Below are 20189 nucleotides of genomic sequence, written 5' to 3' on the forward strand. Positions count from 1 at the left end.
GACTATGACATACAGCAAGTAGCAGAGAACACGTGCTGTTGTTTTGAAGCCTGCGTGTAAGGAGGTGGGTGCAGGAGGCCCATGTGCACCATAGTCAGGGCCAGCTGTGTCTGGGGGCTGGTGTGTCCTGACCTCAGCCAGGTTGTGCCTCCTCCCTTGGGGCTTCCTATCATCCTCCTTCCACCAGGCGCTGTATTAAAATTTCTTCTGATTTTATTACTTCATTCAATGAGGTTTCTTCAGCCAATAAGTCAGGATTAGGCCAAGAGGCGAATACCTCTAAGCAGAAACACGGCACCATCAGTCATGTTGGGTTGTTTCTGGCGCTGAGGGTCAAAGAGCCCCCACAAACCCTTCGTTTCCCCTGCCCTGAGGTGAGGTGCAGCCAAGGGGATGAGAAGGACATATTTTGCACCTGGTTTATGTACTGCAAACATCCTGATCCCAGAGACACAGACTCTCGGTATCTCCTACAGACCCCCCAATATCTGATGCAGAAACTCGCTATCTACAAACCCCCCAGGCTCTGCCCAGAGATACAGACACTGAGTCTTTAGAAAATGATGAACTGGGTGGTTATAGAATCATAGAATCATAGAATCACCAGGTTGGAAAGGACCCACTGGACCATTCCCATCAATCACTAAACCGTGTCCCTCAGCGTCTCATCCACCCATCCCTTAAACCCCTCCAGGGAAGGGGACTCAACCCCCTCCCTGGGCACCCTCTGCCTCTGCCCAATGACTCTTTCTGTGAAGAATTTTTTCTTAATGTCCAGCCTGAACCTCCCCTGGCGGAGCTTGAGGCCATTCCCTCTCGTCCTGTCCCTCATTGACTTGGAAACTTGTGGGAGAAGGAGAGAGATTGCGGATAGAGAGAATTCCTGAGTGTTTTAGGGCTACCTGAGGGAGGGCTACAAGGGTGATCCGAGGGCTACAAGGGCAGCCTGAAAGAGTTGGGGTTGTTCAGCCTCGAGAAGGCTCCAAGGAGACTTTAGAGCGTCCTGAAGGGGCTACAAGAAAGCTGTGGAGGGGCTGCTCTTAGAGGCAACAGGATGAGGGGGAATCGCTGATTTAGACTAGGTATAAGGAGGAATTTGTTCCCCACGAGAGCGATGAGGCCGGCTCCCCCCTCGCCCGGGGAGGCTGTGGCTGCCCCGCCCCTCCTCAGGGCCGGGCCGGCCGGGCCCCGGGCTCCCTCCGCCCCGCCCCGCGCGCTGCCCGCCTGCGCGGCCCCGCCCCGCCCCGACGGCGCCCGCGCGCCCAGCGTCATGGCGGCCGCGCCGGGCCCGGGCTGAGCGCCGCGCCGAGGGTGAGCGGGGGGGGGGCCGGGGGAAGGAGCAGCAGCTTCTGCCTTGAGAGAAGGAGCTCCAGCCCCGTCCCGTGGGAGAAGGCGGTCCAGCCCCGTCCCGTGGGAGAAGGAGGCACGGCTCCCGGCCCCTGGGTGGGAAAGGCTGCCCCGTCCCGTGGGAGAAGGAGGTCCAGCCCTGTCCCACAGGAGAACGAGGTCCAGCCCCGTCCCGTGGGAGAAGGAGGTCCAGCCCCATCTCATGGGAGAAGGAGCTCCAGCCCCGTCCCGTGGGAGAAGGAGGTCCAGCCCCATCTCATGGGAGAAGGAGGTCCAGCCCCGTCCCGTGGGAGAAGGAGCTCCAGCCCCATCTCATGGGAGAAGGAGCTCCAGCCCTGTCCCACAGGAGAAGGAGGTCCAGCCCCATCCCTTGGGAGAAGGAGCTCCAGCCCCGTCCCGTGGGAGAAGAGCAGCAGCTCCCGGCCCCTGGGTCTCCCAGGTCTCCCAGTGCCACGGAGGGAGTGGGGCGGTGTTGGGGGATGCTCCCCCATCCCATGGGAAGGGCTCAGAAACTCCCCTTCCCCCAGCCAGGAGGGTGCGCGAAGTGGGATCCAACCCCTGGGTTGCAGTGGGTGATGCTGGTGTCCGTGTTTTCCCTCTCAGCAGAGCAGCAGGGAGAACATGTCTGGGATGAAGAGGGTGATGGTGGAGAAGGACCCTGACTACGAGGAGATCGCCGTCTCGCATCCCAGCAAGCGGCACAAGGCAGCCGAGCAGTCAGGTAGGAGCTCTCGGACCCGCAGGGAGCTCCGCGTGGGGTGGGAAGCGCTGTGGGGTGTGTGGGTTAGGAGGGGACTGGGATGGGAGGTGAGGAGCTGGAGTGGACAGTACAGATAGTGCCGCACATCCAAGCGAAGATCGTAGAATCTTAGAATGTTCTGAACTGGAAGGGACCCGCAACGTTCATAGGATGCAGCGCCTGTCTCTGCGCAGGACAACCCCAGCATTCACACTGTGTGTCTGAGGGTGTTGTCTTAGGTGCTCTGGAGTATTGTCAGGCTTGGTGCCATGACTGCTTCCCTGGGGAGCTGTTCTGGTGCTCCACCACCCTCTGAGTGAAGAACCTTCTCCTAATGTCCAACCTAACCCTCCCCTGGCACATCTTTTTGCCATTCCCTTGGGTCCTATCCTTGGTCACCAGAAAGATCAGTGCCCATTCCTCCTCCTTCCATTGTAAAGAAGCAGAACACTGAGGCCTCCCCTCAGTCTCCTCTTCTCCAGGCTGAACAGACCAAGTGACTTCAGCTGCTCCTCGTGTGATTTCCCCTCTACACCCTTCAACTCTGTGCCCTTCTCTGGACACTCTTTAGTAGCTTTAGATCCTGCTTATACTGGGGCGTCCGAAACTGCACCCAGTGCTCAAGGTGGGGCCACACCAGTGCGGAGCAGAGTGAGACAATCTCCTCCCTTGACCGGCTGGCGATGCCGTGCTGGATGCACCCCAGGACACAGTTGGTTGTCTTGGCTGCCAGGGCACTGCTGGGTAATGGTCAGTTGATGTGATTGTCGTCCATGGAGCCATTCCCACCTCCCAGCTGGACTGTGAGGTATGAGAGCGTGAAAGCAGGTAGAGCATGAGCTCTCCATGGCCCCAGCCATGCGCCTTGGTGCCTGTTGCTTGCGGGAGTGGTTGCTGTTGCCTCTTCCCAGCAGTTACCTGTGCTGAATCATAGAATCACCAGGTTGGAAGAGACCCACCGGATCATCGAGTCCAACCATTCCTATCAATCACTAACCCATGTCCCTCAGCACCTCATCCACCCGTCCCTTAAACCCCTCCAGGGAAGGGGACTCAACCCCCTCCCTGGTCAGCCTCTGCCAGGGACCAATGACCCTTTCTGTGAAAATGTTTTTCCTAATGTTCAGCTTGAACCTCCCCTGTTGGAGCTTGAGGCCATTCCCTCTCGTCCTGTCCCCTGTCCCTTGGGAGAAGAGCCCAGCTCCCTCCTCTCCACAACCTCCTTTCAGGTAGTTGTCGAGAGCAATGAGGTCTCCCCTCAACCTCCTCCAGGGATGAGATGTGCTCCAGCCTGCGGATCGCACCTGCTTTGCAGTTGAAGTCTGCTTGCAGTGAGATGGATGGTTTGTTTACAATTTGGGGAATACAGGCTGCAGTACAACATGGATGGAGAAAATCCACGACCCTGCAGTAGGAATTATGGCTCTTGGAAGGTGACAAATGTTTCCGAGAGTGGGCTGGTAAAGCAAAAACAGGTTGAAGAGAAGGAAGGGGCTTTGAAACATGTGAGGGAGGAGGAGGAGCAGCCACCTAGCTGGAGGAAAGGTGGATAGAGAGGTGTAGTGGAGAGAGTAGCTGGATGAGTAAGTTTGCATTTGGCATGCTCGGATGTTCTTGCCCTGGGAAGCAGCCTGTTGGCAGGGTGCCTTGCGCAGGTTGCAGTCGTCTCTGGCAAATGAAAGTAGAGCTGCTTGCCCCTGGGACAGGGAGTAGGCTGGTGATTTTTGACTCTCTGGTGAGAGGATTGTGATGGGAGGAGCTGACAAACAGGGAGGTGAGAAACCCAAAGCTGGCTGTAGGATCCGAAGAAGATCCAGGAACAGAGCAGGATGCTGGAGCTGCCAGTTCAACAGTGACAGATGGTGGCTTCAGGGGTGACGTTTTGGAGGCTGGCACGCAGCTGTACAAGTCTGAGGAGGCTGAACTCTGGGCTGAATGTGCTGCTGGGCAGGTGTCCTCTGCCCACTCCACTAGGGGCCAGCGCACAGTGGAACTGACTCCGAGCTGCCTGTCCTGGCTTGCTGCTGGAAACCAGCTGCGTTGTGGTGGAGTGTCTGGATAGCTGCAGACAGGTTTTTAGTCCATTTCTGAAGCAACTTCTCAGAAGGTCTTATTAGAAGGTTAGAGGGCCTTGGAGAACTGTCCTTGCCAAAATGAACTTTCTGTTTAAGTGATTCCTCCAAACTGGCTTCTTTCTTCCTCATGTGAAAGATCTCCAAGTTTTGATACAAGCTTTCTTTGAGTATGCAGACTTGAATGTGATCCTAATTAGGGACTGTGGTTGATGCTAAGCTGGGAAAAATATGAAAATAAAGTGTTCTTAAAAGCCTCTGTAATATAACCACAAATCCTAACGTGCTTTAATTGTCATAGTGGTGGTATTGCATGGCATCAGTCTTGGGAAGAGATGCAGTTGTCCCTGTCTGAACTGTACAGCTCATGTCTTACACTGTTAGGGTTTATTCCAAGTGCAGCCCTACATTTGAGTGCCTTAGGCATGATGCTCATAGTTGGAGGAAAACTATATCCCCCTGTTTTTTAATTTTGCATTAGTCACACAGCTTCAACTGTAATTCTTTTTTAATGTAGGCTTGAACATTTCTGGCCCTAGAATATAGATGCGGATAGCTGCAAAGAAGTAAATATATTTGGGATACGCCTGTTGCACGTGGAAGCATCAGTTGCCTTACTGCTGTTGTGGATGCTTGATCAGATGCTAAAATTCTGTATGCTAGCTGTAACATAGCAGCAAAGCTTTGACTCGCTTCTGATTTCTGTGCTCTTTCTATTGGTATATCAGACATCTCTTCAAACAGATACGTGCCCTTTAGCCCCATGCTTCCTCTGAAGCTCAGAACAAAGTCTTGGTGCTGTTGCCTCCTATTCCACATAGAAAATGTGCTGTGAGAACTTTTTTCGGAGGAAAGCAGACTATTCCTCTGATCCGCGTTGTAGCGGGGTCGCTGTTTCTGACTCAGGGAGGAGGACCATTTCCAGGCTGTCTTCTGGAAGCGTACTTCTTGCTTTTCCAAATTCTTGCTTGGAACTTGTGAAAAACAGATGTTTGAATCCCCTTGATACAGTGGAGGTGACTTAAAGGAAGGGCAATATTAAGGTCTACAGTAGCTGTAGAGCAAAACGCATTGTTCTTCCACTGTTGGTACGTATAATGTTCTATAAAAACACAATAAGATGCCAATTTAGTTCCTGGCTGCTAATTTGCGGTAAGGTATTTGCACAATTTGAAATATTAGACTACACGCTTTCCTTCAAGGTCAATAAACTCCATTGGAAAGGCTAACATGGCTTGATTGCTGAGCTGGAAGAGGATTTTGTAAGAGGGAGACGAGCTTTTGAGAATGTAGTTTCCTTTGTGGGTAATAAAAGGCTTGCAGGCTCTCCAGAGCAGGCTGTGCTTTGTGCCAGTGCTAAACATATAAAGTATTAGTTTGCTGTGTTATTGCTGCATGATGCAGTATGAATTTCTTGGATAAGAATTGGGCCAAAGAGCTGAAAAATATATGTAGTGTTCCAGCATAGTCACAGCGGTAACTGCACTTGGCCACGGCACATTTCAGCTTTCCTTTTGCTGTTTACAGCTTTACTGAGACAGAAGTAAACAAACTGGTCCTGTTCTTCCCATCTTCTGTTATTTGTCATCTCAGACCTAAAAAAGGAAAAAAATAGCTCTCTACATAAACTGTTTTTTAAAGATACATGTAATTTTTAAGACAAATTATTTTCTTTTGCAGAGAAATGATCCTTTCCTTTTTTTGTGTGTGTGTGCTGAGTATATTATCCCCTCCCTTCTCACTCCATGATAATTTCTGATTTTTTTTTTTTCGAATAAAGCCTCAAAAATAGAAGTATAAATACTTCTTTATTTTCCATGTGTGGCCTTGTACAGCTCGAGATGTTACCGTGCAGAAGATTGAGACCATTATAAAAGAACAGTTTGCCGTTGAAATGAAGAGTAAAGAACATGAAATTGAAGTTATAGATCAGGTATAAAGATTTTGTGCTTAAAAATACTTAAGATCTGGGTGTATCAGGGCTTGGGGGGGCTTGCTGCCGTGGTTATCCATTACTATGTCATCTTTTCTTTTCGTAGCGCCTGATTGAAGCAAGAAGGATGATGGATAAGCTGCGTGCCTGCATTGTGGCGAACTATTACGCATCTGCTGGTCTCCTTAAAGCTGGAGAGGTAAAAATAACTTTGGGACTAATAAGGCTTTTGGGAGTATTTGCTCTGGAAGATGTGTGGTTCACTGGCTATTCATCAGATGTTTGGCTTTGAGATGTGGTTTTCTGAAGTGGTGGAATACGATCTGCCAATGGGGTGGCTGTGGGAGCGGAGACCTGGGCGTCCCTCGCTGGGCCTCTGGGACTCAGTGCCTGAGGAGCTGTGAAGTTGTTCAGCAGCACTTGGTTGCTGAGCTCTGGTTGCTGAAAAACTCTGCCCTTTTTTCATTGATTCATGCATGAGAGCACCTTGCTTCTCACACTGGGCACATCTTTGCAGAGCCCTGAGAAGTAGGGAACATGTTTTCCCGTTTCACAGGAGGAGAGTGGGAGCAGATGGGGCTTGAACCTTCTCAAGAAGAAAAATAAAGCAAGATTCCTAGTGTCTCGGGCAGCGCCGTGAAGCCATCCTCCCTTTAACCTGGCAGCCACTCTACTAGTGGTTTGCTGAGTGGGCTGATGGCAGCCGTGAAGCAGGAGTTAAATCAAAGAGATTAAAAATTCACAAGGACATTAAAAATACCCCAAACCCTACCAGTTAAACTCCAATTCTGAGCACTCTGTCCATAACTGGCTAGTAGTCGTGAGTTTTGTTCATGGCTCACGCAGACTCATGATTGACGTACGGCTCTCTGCCAGTTTACAGAATCACAGAATTGTTTAGGTTGGAAAAGAACTTTAGGATCATTGAGTCCAACCCTTAACCTCAACCTGCCAAGCGGACCAGTAAACCCTCTCCCTAAGCACCACGTTTACACATTTTAAATCCCTCCAGGGATGGTGACTCCACTGCTTCCCAGGGCAGCCTCTGCCAGTGCTCAACAACCCTTTTCATGAAGAAATTTTCCCTAATATCCAGCCTAAACCTTCCCTGGTGCCACTTGAGGCCATTTCCTCTCATCCTATCACTTGTCACTTGTGAAAAGAGCGCAGTACCAGAGTAAGTCACCCTGCTACTGCTGTTTTCCTGTTGTGATTTCCAGAGGACTCAGAGGCGGGTAAAACCAAAAAAGTCCAACTTTTTCTTCACCTCACTGAACTCAAGTTGAGCAACTGGAGTTGAGAAAGATTATGGTGATGTTGTGAGGCTTGGAGATCCCTCTCCCCCCTTGATTGTTGTGTAGGCGGCTGAAGAATAAAAGCTGGGTTCTCATCTTTGAAAATGCATTTATTCAGTGTGTCAGCAAGAGCTCGCTCTGTCCCCTCTTCTTTACTTGTTCTGCTATGCAGGACATTTGGTTTTTTGTTGCTGATTTTCACACTTGCCAGAAACAATAAATTTTGTCATATTTTTGAAGTGTTCACAAAACTTACTGGTGCATCCTTGGTTTGTTTAGTTCTGTAGTTTTCATGAGTTTATGGCTAGCATAGCTGCAGCTTCGATTGCTTTTAGTTTTTCTCAAGATTGCTGATTTGCATGCAGGCTACATCAATACTCCTTTTGCATTGAAATTGTTATGAGTTTTGGTTTTCTTTGTTTTTCAACATGTGGTTAATGTATGTTTGACTTGGGTGGCAGTGAATGATTGTCTTTTTTCTGGTTTTGGTAGGGTAAGAATATAGTTTAATTCAGAACTTCTGGGAATATGATTTGCAAATTCCTAACCTGGTCCTGTAAATAGAAACAGTTCTTCAACCTGCTGCTGATGGGTTTTTGAGGCTTATCATTCCATATGTTTACAATTTATTGCCTTTTCCCATGAATTAGTGGGCAAGGTGTTGATCAGTTTACTTAACTAGAGGGAAAAAAAAAAGAGAAAGGTCCATGGTGGTTGTTTGGTGTGGATTTTGGGGTTTTGGTCATATGGTGTCCGTGCTGTTTGATGTAGGTGTAACTCTCTGAAGTGTTCTTGAGTGGTCAGTTGAGAGTTGGCAATTGCTTTGCTTGCATACCTGACAGGCAATTGGAAAGACTGTGGAAACAAAGCTCTCAATGAACCTCTGAAGTCCAGAGTGGATCAGAGTTTAACTCCACTCCTGCCACCCCTCTCAAGGGCAGTTCTGCTGCACAGTGGTGCTGGTATCTGTCCAGTGTCACCCCCTCCATCATGCTGGCAGAGTTTTGGATCCAGGGAACTTAACATGGATGAAAAATAACCTTGCAAAGGGAAAAAAAAAACCCAAAACCTCCAAACAAAACCCAACCATACAAAGGAATTGTAAATCACTTTCTTGATTTGTTTTCCTTTGTGACCTGCCCCCTCCCTCTGAATAATTCGTTCCTACCTGGCTGATCCCTGAGGCTTGAGCAGGGAAGAAAAGCTCTTTCTGCATGCAGGAAAAGCTGTCAGTGCAACTCTGGTGTGAGTCTGTGGCTTCAGGAGCTGGAGGGAGCTTACCTGTCAGTGTTCTGCTGGTGGCAGAAGGAGGTTTCTGCTGCCTTCAGCTGATACATCATCAGACCAAGGTGCCTGGGAGGACTGATGGCTGGTAGAAGCGGACACTTGCTTTGAGCGATGGGTGCTTTCATTTCTACTTCTGAGGTTAAAAGCAAACACCGGAAGAAATAAGTTGAGCCTTTGTAGCAGTAGTGAAAAAACCCAAAAGATTTGAACACACCCCTCCCAACCTGCCCTGTCTTTCCCCCTGCAGGGTGAGGAGGACCTAAGATGAGCTCCAAGATGTCCATTTTGAGGAAAGTTTGCAGGCATGCCTAAGCACATTAGTCTTTATCCTCCACTAAGCTTTGGGAGCAGACAGGGTACTAATACGTGTGGCTTGCTTTATAGGCACTGGCCAAGCTGCCAGTCAGTATCAAAACTAAAGAGCCTGATGCATTTATGAACCCTGTTTGCCTGCAGGAAGCAGGCAGCTGTGGTCTTTGCATGGTATAAGGCTGTAGGTGTCCACACAGGAAGGGAAGCAAGTACTTTCAAAGGGAGAGTGGGCTGCAGTCCTCCTTTCCAAAAACAAGTGGGTTTCTAAGATCAAAAGGTCTAAAGGAACAAATTCAGTTTGGTGTCTGGTTCATGTGGAACCATTGTAAGCTTTTGTCTTCTGCAGCATATGTTTTTCCTGCAAGGCAGCTGATTAAATATTTGCTCTTTCTTCGTACATTGACTTTTTGGTCTGCTTTTGGAACAGCTTTGTTTTTATCTGGGCTGCAAGGAAGTAGTGACCGGATCTGCATGACCTTTTCGTTGCAGGGGACCAGGGCATGCGATGCAACAATTCTTAATCACCCTTCAATCAAGAAATTCTTGGAATCGCCCTCCAGATCGTCGTCTCCAGCTAACCAAGGCTCAGACACTCCATCTGCCAACCACTCAGAGAGTGACTCACTCTCTCAGCACAATGACTTTCTTCTGGACAAAGACAACGGCAACTTGGATGCAGATGAGCGGCTGACAAACAGTCTGGACCAGAGACAGAGCAGAATTACCAGCCGGGTAAAGTAAAACTTGAGTGATGGCCAAGTAGTTGGAGGTGTGTGCTGTGTCTGGACTCAGTGCTGGCACCAGAAGCTCTTCATGTTTTCACTCACCTTGCTGAAGATCTGTTTCTTACCCTCTCCAACTGCTTGCTCCTGACTGAAGTGTATGTGGCTTGGGTGACTCCTCTTAACTCGGCCTTGTCAAACAGGGGAATCAGCCAGGTGGTGGTGATAGTGTTTGTGTTAGCCCAGTTATCTGCCACTGTCTTGGCTGGTGGCCTCTAGGGAAGGAAGTGTTTCACTGCTTAGGCAAAGAGTTTTGCTCTGCAGATGGAAATCAGGATGGGAAAGGTAGAACCTGGAGAGAAAAGCAAGTTGTGTCATTCGCAGCAGGTTTTTACGAAACAGTGCTGCTACCTGTGGGGGCTGCATTGCTTGGAGTGGTTAAACCACTGGAGTTTGGGCTCCTCAGGAGCCTGTGGAGACAGCATAGTGGCACCATTGGATTAGCTCACCCTGGGAGCTTGAGCTAGTGGAGCCTGAGTGCAGTGTTCGAGTTGTTTTTCTCTTGGTGGCTCTGCTTGCTGTTGTGCTTAACTGTCACTGTTTGCTTAACTGAGCCAGAGCGACCCAGGTTAAAAATAGCTGTTTTCATTGTTCCCATACTGTTTTCTTGATTATTTTTGACCCTGATCCATTCCCTTAATGGCTCGCATTGCTGCTACACAAAAGCTTCACCTGTCAGCTGCATTTAGCTCCGGGGGGAGGCTCTCTCACTGGCTGCAGGTGAAATGCAGCTTCCTAAGTGAGGTGAAACTCCAGTTTCCTTTCAGCTATCCGGCTTGACAGAGGAGTACAGCCTCTAACCCAAATTCAGTGTGGATGTATCTCATCACCTGTGACTCTGTTCTGTAGCTGAACAAGTTGTGGTGATACGTGGTGGGAAGAGCAGTGACTCTGCCTCCACTGAGCAGCACAACAGCCTTGATAACAGGGCTAACCCTAGTGGGGAGAGTGTGGATAAAGCCAGGTGCCAATCCTAACCCTTCCTCCCCAGTGAAATACCGTATTGCTCCTGGAGTGCACGTAATTCCCTATCCCTGTGATTCTTCTATTCCAGGTTTAGGGTACGGTGATTTTGTGGGTCTGTTCTTAAGTTACCAATGCTAAGGCCAGGTTGGATGGGGCTTTGAGCAACCTGATCCAGTGGGGACGTTTTTCCCTCCATGACAGGGAGGTTGGAACTGGATCATCTTTAAGTTCCTTTCCAAACCAAATCATGTTATAATGTGGATCCACCTGTATCATGAACTGCTAGACCACTATAACTTGTTTCTGCACTGGGGACATTGATGGGGCAGTTGTATTGCTTGGGTGTAGCGTGTTGGTACATCTTTGGCCAACTCAGCCTGTGGCCCAGAGGTGGCTGAGGGAATACCAGGAGCCATCCCAACCTTCTGCAGCTCCTTGCTCTAGTTTGGGGCGTCACTGATCTACCAGAGGAGGTCTAGTGGCTCCTGGTAAATCCACCACTCCTCATGCTGAGTCTCGTCTGACAAGGGCTCAGTGGAATACAGTCCAGGAAGCCTCAGCACCAGCTCTGATGTTCATGAGAGGATGTCAGTCCCTTATTTTCTGGACAGCCACCGTTATCCAGCAGGGTGGTAGAAAAGCCTCTCATTCCCATGCAAAAGGCTGCACTGTGGGCGATCATGTCATTGTTTACCAGGGAGTCTTGGCCACTGCTGGATGGCTGAGATTATGCTGTAAGATTGCTTAGGCTGGATTTATTATGCCCAAGAATCTCAGTGGATTCGTAGGCTCATCTCGATATCAGTGATGTGGTATGGCTGACTGCTGTCCCTCTTAGGTTGGAGCTGAATTCTTGTTTCAAGCCCAGCCTCAATTTGTGACTGTGAAGCAACACTGGAGTCTCTCAAAGCAGCAGAGGCTGGCCAGGAGAAAGATTTAGATTTTCGGAAGCCACCCATGGGAGATTTAGCTTTGTTTTTGGTTAGTGACCAAGATGATGCCACTGTAGCAATGCTTGGTTATTTTTGGATAGTGAAGTTGCAGAGCTTTTGAAACTCAACCCGAAATTGTGGCTCCGATCCACATTTGCTCAGTGCAGCCATGCAGTTTACACTTGGCTGGGTACTATGTCATTGTGGCACGCACGAGTAGCTTGTACATGCCTAGATAGCAATTTAAGTATTTTTAGGGGTGATTCATTGTTGATCTCTCATTTAACTATGCAGAATTACTTTTTTTAATGACACTTTACTTTTCTAGTGCCAAACAAAATTATGTTTGGTTTTCTGTTTGCCTTTTTTTTTTTTTTATTTTCTTCCCCACTCTCAGGACAGTTTGGGTGTTTCGGGCTCCCAAAAACCAGGACAACGAAATGCTGGACTGTCAAATGATGAAACTTCACGGCTTTATGTGAAGAAAACGATTGTGGTTGGCAACGTTTCCAAGTTAGTATCCGGAGTCTGAGGGGTGGGTTGAGTGGAATTGGAGGTTAAAGTTAGGAGACAAATAAAATTGCTAGGCTGTCACAGTATGAGGCATTGCCCTTGCATAACTACTGTCCCCAAGGCTGCCCTCCTCGAGTGTCTGCATGAGTTCTTTTGTGGGAGGAACGACTGCTTGAACGATTCTTTTATTTTTATATATAGGTATTTATTTGTATGTAGGTTTTAAGATCTGTTTCTCTCAAGGAGAGTCTTTCAGCCTTTTCTGACCAGTTAGAAAATACCTGGTTTTACCATGAAAATGTTGGAAAAGCAGTTTGTCCTAATGGCTGATGCAGTGGGTCTATAGGGACAGCGTGGGTTTTTTAAACAAAAAAAACCCAAACCACAAGAACGAGGAATATTGTGAAAGCCCAGCCCAGTCTGAGGAAACTCATTTGCACAGGTTTTATTTGTAATTCTTTTGTCCCCCCAAAATAAGACTGGTAAATATACATAACTTTCAAACTTTGAGGAAATTCATGAAGAAAGGAATTCATTTTGGGCAACTGTGGGAAGTCCAGTTTTTAACCCTCTATCCTTGCACTAGTCAAGTCACACTTTTGCTCTTGCATAGGAAGCAGCAAACATTTGCTGATGAAATTTATGGTGTCAAAATTGTCTCTTGAAAAATCTGCCTAAGCCTGGACCTGGAACCAAGTATTGACTGTGAAGCCTCTTAAAAATTGATAAGTGTTACTTTTTGTATTGATGGTAGCAGAGTTGCTGATGTTGTGTTCTGGGGCAGTTTTGCTTCTTGGTATCTCAGAAAAGGGGATTTGACAGTGGTAAAATGTTAAACTAAGTCTTCTAATACAAACCCAAATGTTTAACTGGACAAATTTCATATTTTAATTGTGCACTAAACCAGAGAGTGGTTTACAGGACTTTTATCTGTTTCTGGATGAGCTGTCAGAGTTAGGAATAATAAGCAGAACTGTATAGAGGGCAAGACTTACGTAGGCATTTTGTACCCTCCATTTTTTTGACTAATCTTTCCAAAAATACTTCTTGTAGTATTTATGTTTGTGTTTTAATTTATTTGCCAGGTACATTCCCCCTGACAAGAGAGAAGAAAATGATCAATCAACTCATAAATGGATGGTGTATGTCCGAGGCTCTCGGAGGGAACCTAGCATAAATCACTTTGTCAAGAAAGTTTGGTTTTTCCTCCATCCCAGTTACAAACCTAATGACCTGGTCGAAGTGAGGTAATAAGGAATTATTCCAGTTGCTGTTTCAGTTTTCATGCTTTCCAGGCTGACAGTGCCAAGCTTCTTAGAAAGTTAGCAACTTCTTTTCCTGGCTTAGTGTTCCATGTCTGTCCTTAACCTCTGGCTTCACTTGACTTACTTGAAAGTAATAAAAATAGTAAATCAGTTTTTTATGTAGCAAATACGTCAAGCAGTTCTCAGTTTCCAGTGTCTGATGTCAATGCTGTTTGTCTCCTCTGTTAAGACTGTCTAGTTAATCGATTTCTTGTCGTGCAGTCCCAGTCATGGTAGTGAACATTAATGTTCTAAACTAAAAATAACCTTTAAATCTCTTTTTTTTGTTGTTGAAAAAATACATTTGGTATTTAGGATAACCACAAAGAAAGTAATGGTAGATGTTGAGGAGAAAACACGCCCTTTATGTGTACTGTCATTTTTGGCTTGGAGAATGACAGTAGTTAAGTTATCTTTTCCTTATTGTCTGCTTTCTTGGTGTTTTGTGAGGCATGTGCCTTCTTGCTACCAAACAGGAAATAGCAGAAAGTGATTGCAAAATTCTGCATTGAAAACACACCTTGCAGCTGTGTCCTAGGAGCTGACTCAGTGTTCTTTGAAACAAGTATTTTTCATTTGTCATTACACGTGTTCTCGTATCCTGTGTTCTCACATCCACAGTGTTCAACCATTTTCTTCTCTGTCCCCTTGTGAGAAATAGAAGTATATTTTCAGCTGTCCAAAGCCATAAAATTCTGATTTCTGTGATTGCATTCTGTCTGTGGTGAACAGCAGGCATGAAGATGGCTTTAGTTGTCAGCTAGAAAAGCACTTTGGCTTTCTGAAAAAGAGGTAGGTGAAAGCTGTACCAGTTCTGCATTCAAAATGTGAATCGCCATTTGTTTTCAGAGAACCTCCATTTCACCTGACCAGGAGAGGCTGGGGAGAATTCCCTGTGAGAGTCCAGATACACTTCAAGGATAGCCAGAACAAGAGGATCGATATCATACACAATTTGAAGGTATTTGAACAAAATATTTGAGAGAAAGGCAATTAAATGAGCTCTCCTGCATAATCTAGAAGAGGCTTTGCTTGTGTGTGTGGTTCTGCCTGCTTCCCTCCCTCCCTCTCTTCCTCCCTCCCAGTGTATGTCCTGCTGGTTATTTGCACAGCAATAGCTGAGCTGGAGAATCAAAAAAGATCCAGGAAAGCCTCTTACCCTGGTTATATTGGAACCCAGCCCTGTGAAGCTGGAACTGGTTCTACTGAGGGCAGGAAAGTGGTTACCTCTTGTTTCCCTGCAGTGTGAGGTTTTTATTGTCCTCTCACTGACTTTAACTTAACAGGGTGCTGCAGAGATATCCTTCTGTTGGTGAAGCGATTACTATATCCATTCTGTTCCTTTAGCACTTGACGCATATTGGCTAGAGATGATCTCTCTTGGTGCAGTGGGCAGTGAGGGGCTGATGTTCCCAGTTTGTTCCGTGTTCCTTTTGAAGAGAGCCTTCCTTTGCAGCTCACTCGCCTTTTCTGTGACTCTCAGTAGGGTTTATAGTATGCTGCAGTCCTGGAAAACTAGGCCACTGCTCTTGTTTTCCTTTTAATTAGTAGTCCCTAGCTTTGGTGGGTTAAGTCCTGAGCTGGTTTAGTTTCCTGTTTCTTTGAGCAGTGTGATTAGTTTTACTTAAACCCTGCCTGCATTAATGACTTTCCTTATAATGTAGATACCTCATTGCAGCCCTAAATACAGACAGTGGAGAAGGTTAGAAACGTTCCCATGAAACTTGGGGAGATTTAATGCAGATGATGAGTAAAATGTATTTGGAGAGATAAAACGTAGGGAGAAATTGGTAGGGTTTTGATGGATGCTGTGCTTAGATATCTTAATGGATGCATTTGTGGTCTTCTGCCTCTTTATCAGCTGATACTCAGTGTGAGCAGTTATTTAGTCAAAATTATAATGCAAGCGTAGCCTTCGTACTGGTTAGCTTAAATCTCTTTGCTGAAGGGTGGTGAAGCATTGGAATGGGCTGCCCAGGGAACGGATGGAATCGCTGTCCCTGAAGCTCTTCTAAAAACATGTAGATGTGGTGCTTTGGGACATGGTTTAGTGGGCACGCCGGCATTGGGCTGATGGTTGGACTTGGATGATCTTGGAGGTCTTTCCCAACTGTAATTATTCTATGACCTCTCTGAGTTTTTTTCTCATTATTTCCTTATATTGATGTCCAGAACGAAAAAATGGTGTTCCTTAGAGGCTCCTCTTGGATGGAAATAATAATTGCCACACCCTCTTAGATGGAAATAATAATTGCCATATCCCTGGAAACATTCAAGATCAGGTTGGAGGGGGCTCTGAGCAGCCTGCTCGAGTTGAAGATGCCCCTGCTCAGGGCACGGGGGTTGGACTAGCTGGTCTTTAATGGTCCTTCTCAACCCAAACCATTCTGTGATTCTATCCCCTCAACAATCTCATTTACTTCAGCTTTTTTTCTGCTTTAGTGTGGGCTTTGAGTTGTGGTTGGTTTTTTAGCAGAAGAGAGGATTCTTAACAGAATACGCAGGTTTGACCCTCTGGCCTCAAAAAACTTGATGTGCTGCTGTTCAATCGACATAGTTTCAGCCCCTCTTAAACGAATTGTGTTGTAAATTCTAGATAATATATAGCTTTGCCCTGGTTAATATAAACACTTTATATTGTTTTACCCAGCTGGACAGGACCTACACAGGCCTGCAGACACTTGGCGCGGAGACGGTGAGTCAGCGGGTTGTGGGATGAATGTTGTACTTCTCTTCCCTTAAGGGTGTCTAAAAAGAGAAAATATACCCAGGACTAAGCACAGAGTCAGACCCATTCGATTTCACAGTTTCTGGGATGTAGATTTTGCTGTCTTGTTAAGTGAAATGCTTATGACATCTTGTCACTATTGATGACAACAGTCATTTTCTTCCCTTTCTGGTTCAGAGGAGACAGTTTCCAACTCGTCTTTCATAAAGAGCTTAACTTGTACTACTTTTAATTCTTATTTCTTTGGTTTGCTTCTGGTACCAAATGTCTTGATTTGCATTCTAATGTGCTAAAGATCTTGTTCATAAGGAAATCAAATTAAAGGGATCACCTAACTCTTGCACTGAAATTTCATGGTAGATTAGATACTTCTAAGTTCCTGTCTTTGTCAGGATTCGGTATCTTCATGGAAAATGAACTCTTTAAACTTCAAATAAAACAATTCAATTAATAACTCAGCTTGCTCTATCTCTGAAGTTTTTTTATATTATTTTCCCATTGTACTGTAGTGAATGGAAATTTTTATGGTGAAATTGCTTTACTTCAGCTTTTCAGTCTGTGAAGAAGACGTTCATGTGAGATGTCTACTGTGATTAACCAACACTTTGGAGGAGTAGATAATGTGTTGTGTTTCTCAAGGCCTTGCCCAAAAAGGCAGGAAGGGCAATCTGCAGTTTTGTGCCGATCTGGAGGGAGTATGTAGCCCCTTCCTTGGTGGGATGCCTGGAGCTGGTCGCTATCCAGGTTTCCGCATGGACTGAGAGATGTGCTGGTTTACTATGGAGGTTGAGTGTTGCCAGTTTTTTGTCTCAGCTCAGGTGCTGCTGGACCTCTGGGAAGTCTCCCTGAAGTGAATGGAAATGTTATGCGGAGGTGGAGGGGAAGAGAGGGAGAGGTTTCTAGAGATAGAAAAGAAAAGGTAGCTTTTTCACTTTTTATGTCTTTATTTAGCCACCAAATATTCATGATGTCCTTTTTCCTGTTTCTGGAAGGTCGTGGATGTGGAACTACATAGGCATTCCCTTGGCGAAGAGTATCTCTTCTCCCAGTCTTCAGAGTCTGACCTTTCTGACATTCCTACGTCTTTACCACTGCCATTGAGTATCCCAGCGCCAGTGAAAGCTTCTTCACCAATTAAACAGTTGCGGGACTCCAGCCCAGATGCTTCTGTGGACAAAGGTAAAGCGAATGGATATTGGTGAAACTCGAGTTTGGAACTTCAGCTCTTCTGGATACCTCCTCTTAATTACTCTAATGCCGTAAAGGTTTGCCAGTGCTACCTGCGCCTTGCTCATCCTTGATGATGATTGCCTCAATGTGCTCTGAAATGTAATTCAGAAATTGTTATAGTTTATTTGGGTGTTTAGTTTCGGGTTTTGATTTGTTTGGTTTTTTTAAATCTGGTGTCTGTGAGTGTGCTCTGTTTTGCTGAACCGAGTAGATATGGAGCTTTCTGCAGCAGATGCAGCTGGAAAAAAGGTTATTGAATAGCACTTGTAGTTTTGTTCTTGGCAGGCTTTTTAGAGTTTTTAGGCTTCTGACTGTTTTGGTCACTGTGTATACATTTAAGGAATTAGTCTAGAGTTGTGTTCAGTTATATAGGTTGGTGCCTAACACAGGTTGACTGTGAAGGAACAAAAATGACTGTGTAACTGTTGTGTTGAAAATAGAGAACGAAAAAGACACCGTGTATGTTTGCCTAGGGGATGGCATCTGTGCGTGTTGTGGTCTCCTCACCTTCCCTGTTAGATCAGAAAATGCTGCGCCTGTTGCAGTGGAGCAGCAGTTGACGCCTTAGGATCATTCCAGTTGCCTGTTTCTTGGCCCCTTGGGTACAATGTTAGGATTTTTAGTTGAATGAAGTGGGAAAAATAGTGCCTGTGTTAGCATTTAGCCTTATTTTCTGAAGTATATGGTGCCAAGGATTACGTGGCAGACCTTGGACTGAGGAACAAGGGTGTCTTTTTACTGTTTGCACATTTCAGTGTGAGAAACTTGCTGGAAGCAGCAACTTTATGGTAGTGTGCAATGTGGTCTGATGCCTTTCTTGATTTATGCTAGTGCTCTGGTGTTCAAGGAATGGCTTTAAAGCTGGTGTCCTGCATGGTGTTCTTTCTGGTGAGTGTCATGATGCCACCAACAGTGTCCTGGCTCAGCGAGAAGAATGTCTGCTGTTTAAATGTGGTGTTTTCTTGTGACCAAAAGGAGAAACGCAACCAAATTTTGAATGCACGGGCTTTTTATTCAAACGGGAAGATGAGCAGCACCTTTAAGCCAGCAGTGCTACAGCCAACAAGAAGGAAGTAAATCTGCCTCTTTCTTACACTGACAAGGCAGTGTCTTCTCTCAGGTCCAAGTTAATTGATCTCCTCCTACATCAGATAAGGTGCATTCTTTAACCCAGGTCAAAAGACAGCAGGTGGTCTCCTTGTGCTCTTACTCCAAAAAATGCACTGCGAGATCGAGCCTTAGTGCTGTGGAGCCCTAACTGAGGACACTTGAAACTACCAGCAGCTTTTGGTCAATGGGGAGGGAAACTGTGTGAGAAGTGGCTGATCACCTGCCACAGCTGAACACGCTGTGCACAGCAGCGTTTCAGTCTTCTGTTCAGAGACAAATCTAACAGGCTTTCACAGGAGGGACCCCCCCTGCCCCACCTCTCCTCATTCAGTGCTGCCCACCAGTTACTTTTCCTTCATTCCTTCAAGAGGGTGTTTATCGTACCTGAGTTTTGTTTGTGTAGAGAAGCACAATAAGGAATTAGATGTCTCAGCCTAAGAACTATTTCTCTTCTTTTCCCTGTTTTAATCAGGATTCCCTGGGAATGCTGAAACTGAAAGACATGCCACGTTTTATTCCCTGCCATCTTCGATAGAACGGACTCCCACCAAATTAGCCACACAGAAAGTTGCCTTTGGCTCTCATGGAAATTCAGCCTTTCAACCCATTGCAGCTAGCTGTAAAATAGTGCCTCAAGGTCAGAGTCCAAGCCCTGCAGAGTCACCAGGAAAATCCTTCCAGCCTATCACCATGAGTTGCAAGATTGTATCAGGTGAATGTTAGTTTACTTATCCCAGTGCTTCACCCTGGAAAACAAGAGAATGAACCAGTCAGACTTGTTTTGTGTCCTGCCTTCCATTTCCTGCCAGTATTTGAACATCAGGCAGAAGGAAACTCTAGAGTAAGGAGCTAAACACACTTCTTACTGTTCAAGTACTAAAAAAAACAAGTTTGAAACGCTTCACATCAGATCAAAACCAGGATGAGAGCTGTTCTCTCCTGGTTCTTGAATGCTTTCAAGTATGAAAAAGATAGTCTCTAAGTAGAGTGCTACCCACGGAAAAGCTCAGGCAAGGACACATCATTATCTGTGTGGGGAATTTGTATGTGGGAAGCAGCCATTCTTCTCCTACCTGCTTTCAGACAGCTGGGATGGATTAAGAAGACGAAGTTTTTTCTGATTATTGGGCAGATAATTAGATTCAACCTTGTAGATGCAAATGATCTCTCTTGTACTTGCGATATCTCCTCAGGTGGGCCAGCTTTGGTCTTCCGCTTCCAAAAGTCCACCCTCTGTTGGATTAAATTGTCAGCTGGCTGCAGTGACCAATGTGATATCTTTTGGTAGCTTCTGAACCAAACATGGTCCAGGTGCTGTTTACTCACTTCACTGTAGTCCCTTCCCTGCCTGGGCATGATCCCATCCGCTGGATGATATTTTGCAGCTCACTGTGAGCTGAAAGATGACCTGTTACATCCCTTCATGTTCTGGTGTTCAGGGTATGAGGATGAAGCACCAGTTATCCGGATGTGTTATATCTGATGATCTGCTCCCAGATAATTTTCCTCAAATGTGTCTGGTTTGTTGTTTTTTTAATCAAATTTCAGTATTGTTCCTTGACATCTTAAAACTGTACTCAGACCGATTTACATTTGAACATATGCCAAGTGCTTTCTTCTTTATTTATAAGCCCTTCTC

General features: G+C 46.2%; 1 protein-coding gene across 4 annotated transcripts in view; it reads left to right on the plus strand.

Annotated features, from left to right (window-relative positions):
• Positions 1–1264: 1264 nt before the first annotated feature.
• Positions 1265–20189, plus strand: part of YEATS2 (YEATS domain containing 2) — a 48594-nt gene continuing 29669 nt past the window's right edge. For 3 of the 4 annotated variants that reach the window (XM_069865344.1, XM_069865345.1, XM_069865346.1), the window contains exons 1-11: positions 1265–1311; positions 1954–2068; positions 5994–6091; positions 6198–6290; positions 9475–9717; positions 12063–12178; positions 13264–13425; positions 14332–14443; positions 16133–16177; positions 17203–17389; positions 19023–19262. In XM_069865344.1, the coding sequence (XP_069721445.1) occupies positions 1969–2068; positions 5994–6091; positions 6198–6290; positions 9475–9717; positions 12063–12178; positions 13264–13425; positions 14332–14443; positions 16133–16177; positions 17203–17389; positions 19023–19262 (1396 nt within the window). In that variant the 5' untranslated portion in view covers positions 1265–1311; positions 1954–1968. The remainder of the gene's footprint in view (positions 1312–1953; positions 2069–5993; positions 6092–6197; positions 6291–9474; positions 9718–12062; positions 12179–13263; positions 13426–14331; positions 14444–16132; positions 16178–17202; positions 17390–19022; positions 19263–20189) is intronic. The other variant, XM_069865347.1, reaches the window with a different exon arrangement.

Source organism: Phaenicophaeus curvirostris, chromosome 10 (genome assembly GCF_032191515.1).
Source record: "Phaenicophaeus curvirostris isolate KB17595 chromosome 10, BPBGC_Pcur_1.0, whole genome shotgun sequence".
NCBI classification, from domain to species: domain Eukaryota; kingdom Metazoa; phylum Chordata; class Aves; order Cuculiformes; family Cuculidae; genus Phaenicophaeus; species Phaenicophaeus curvirostris.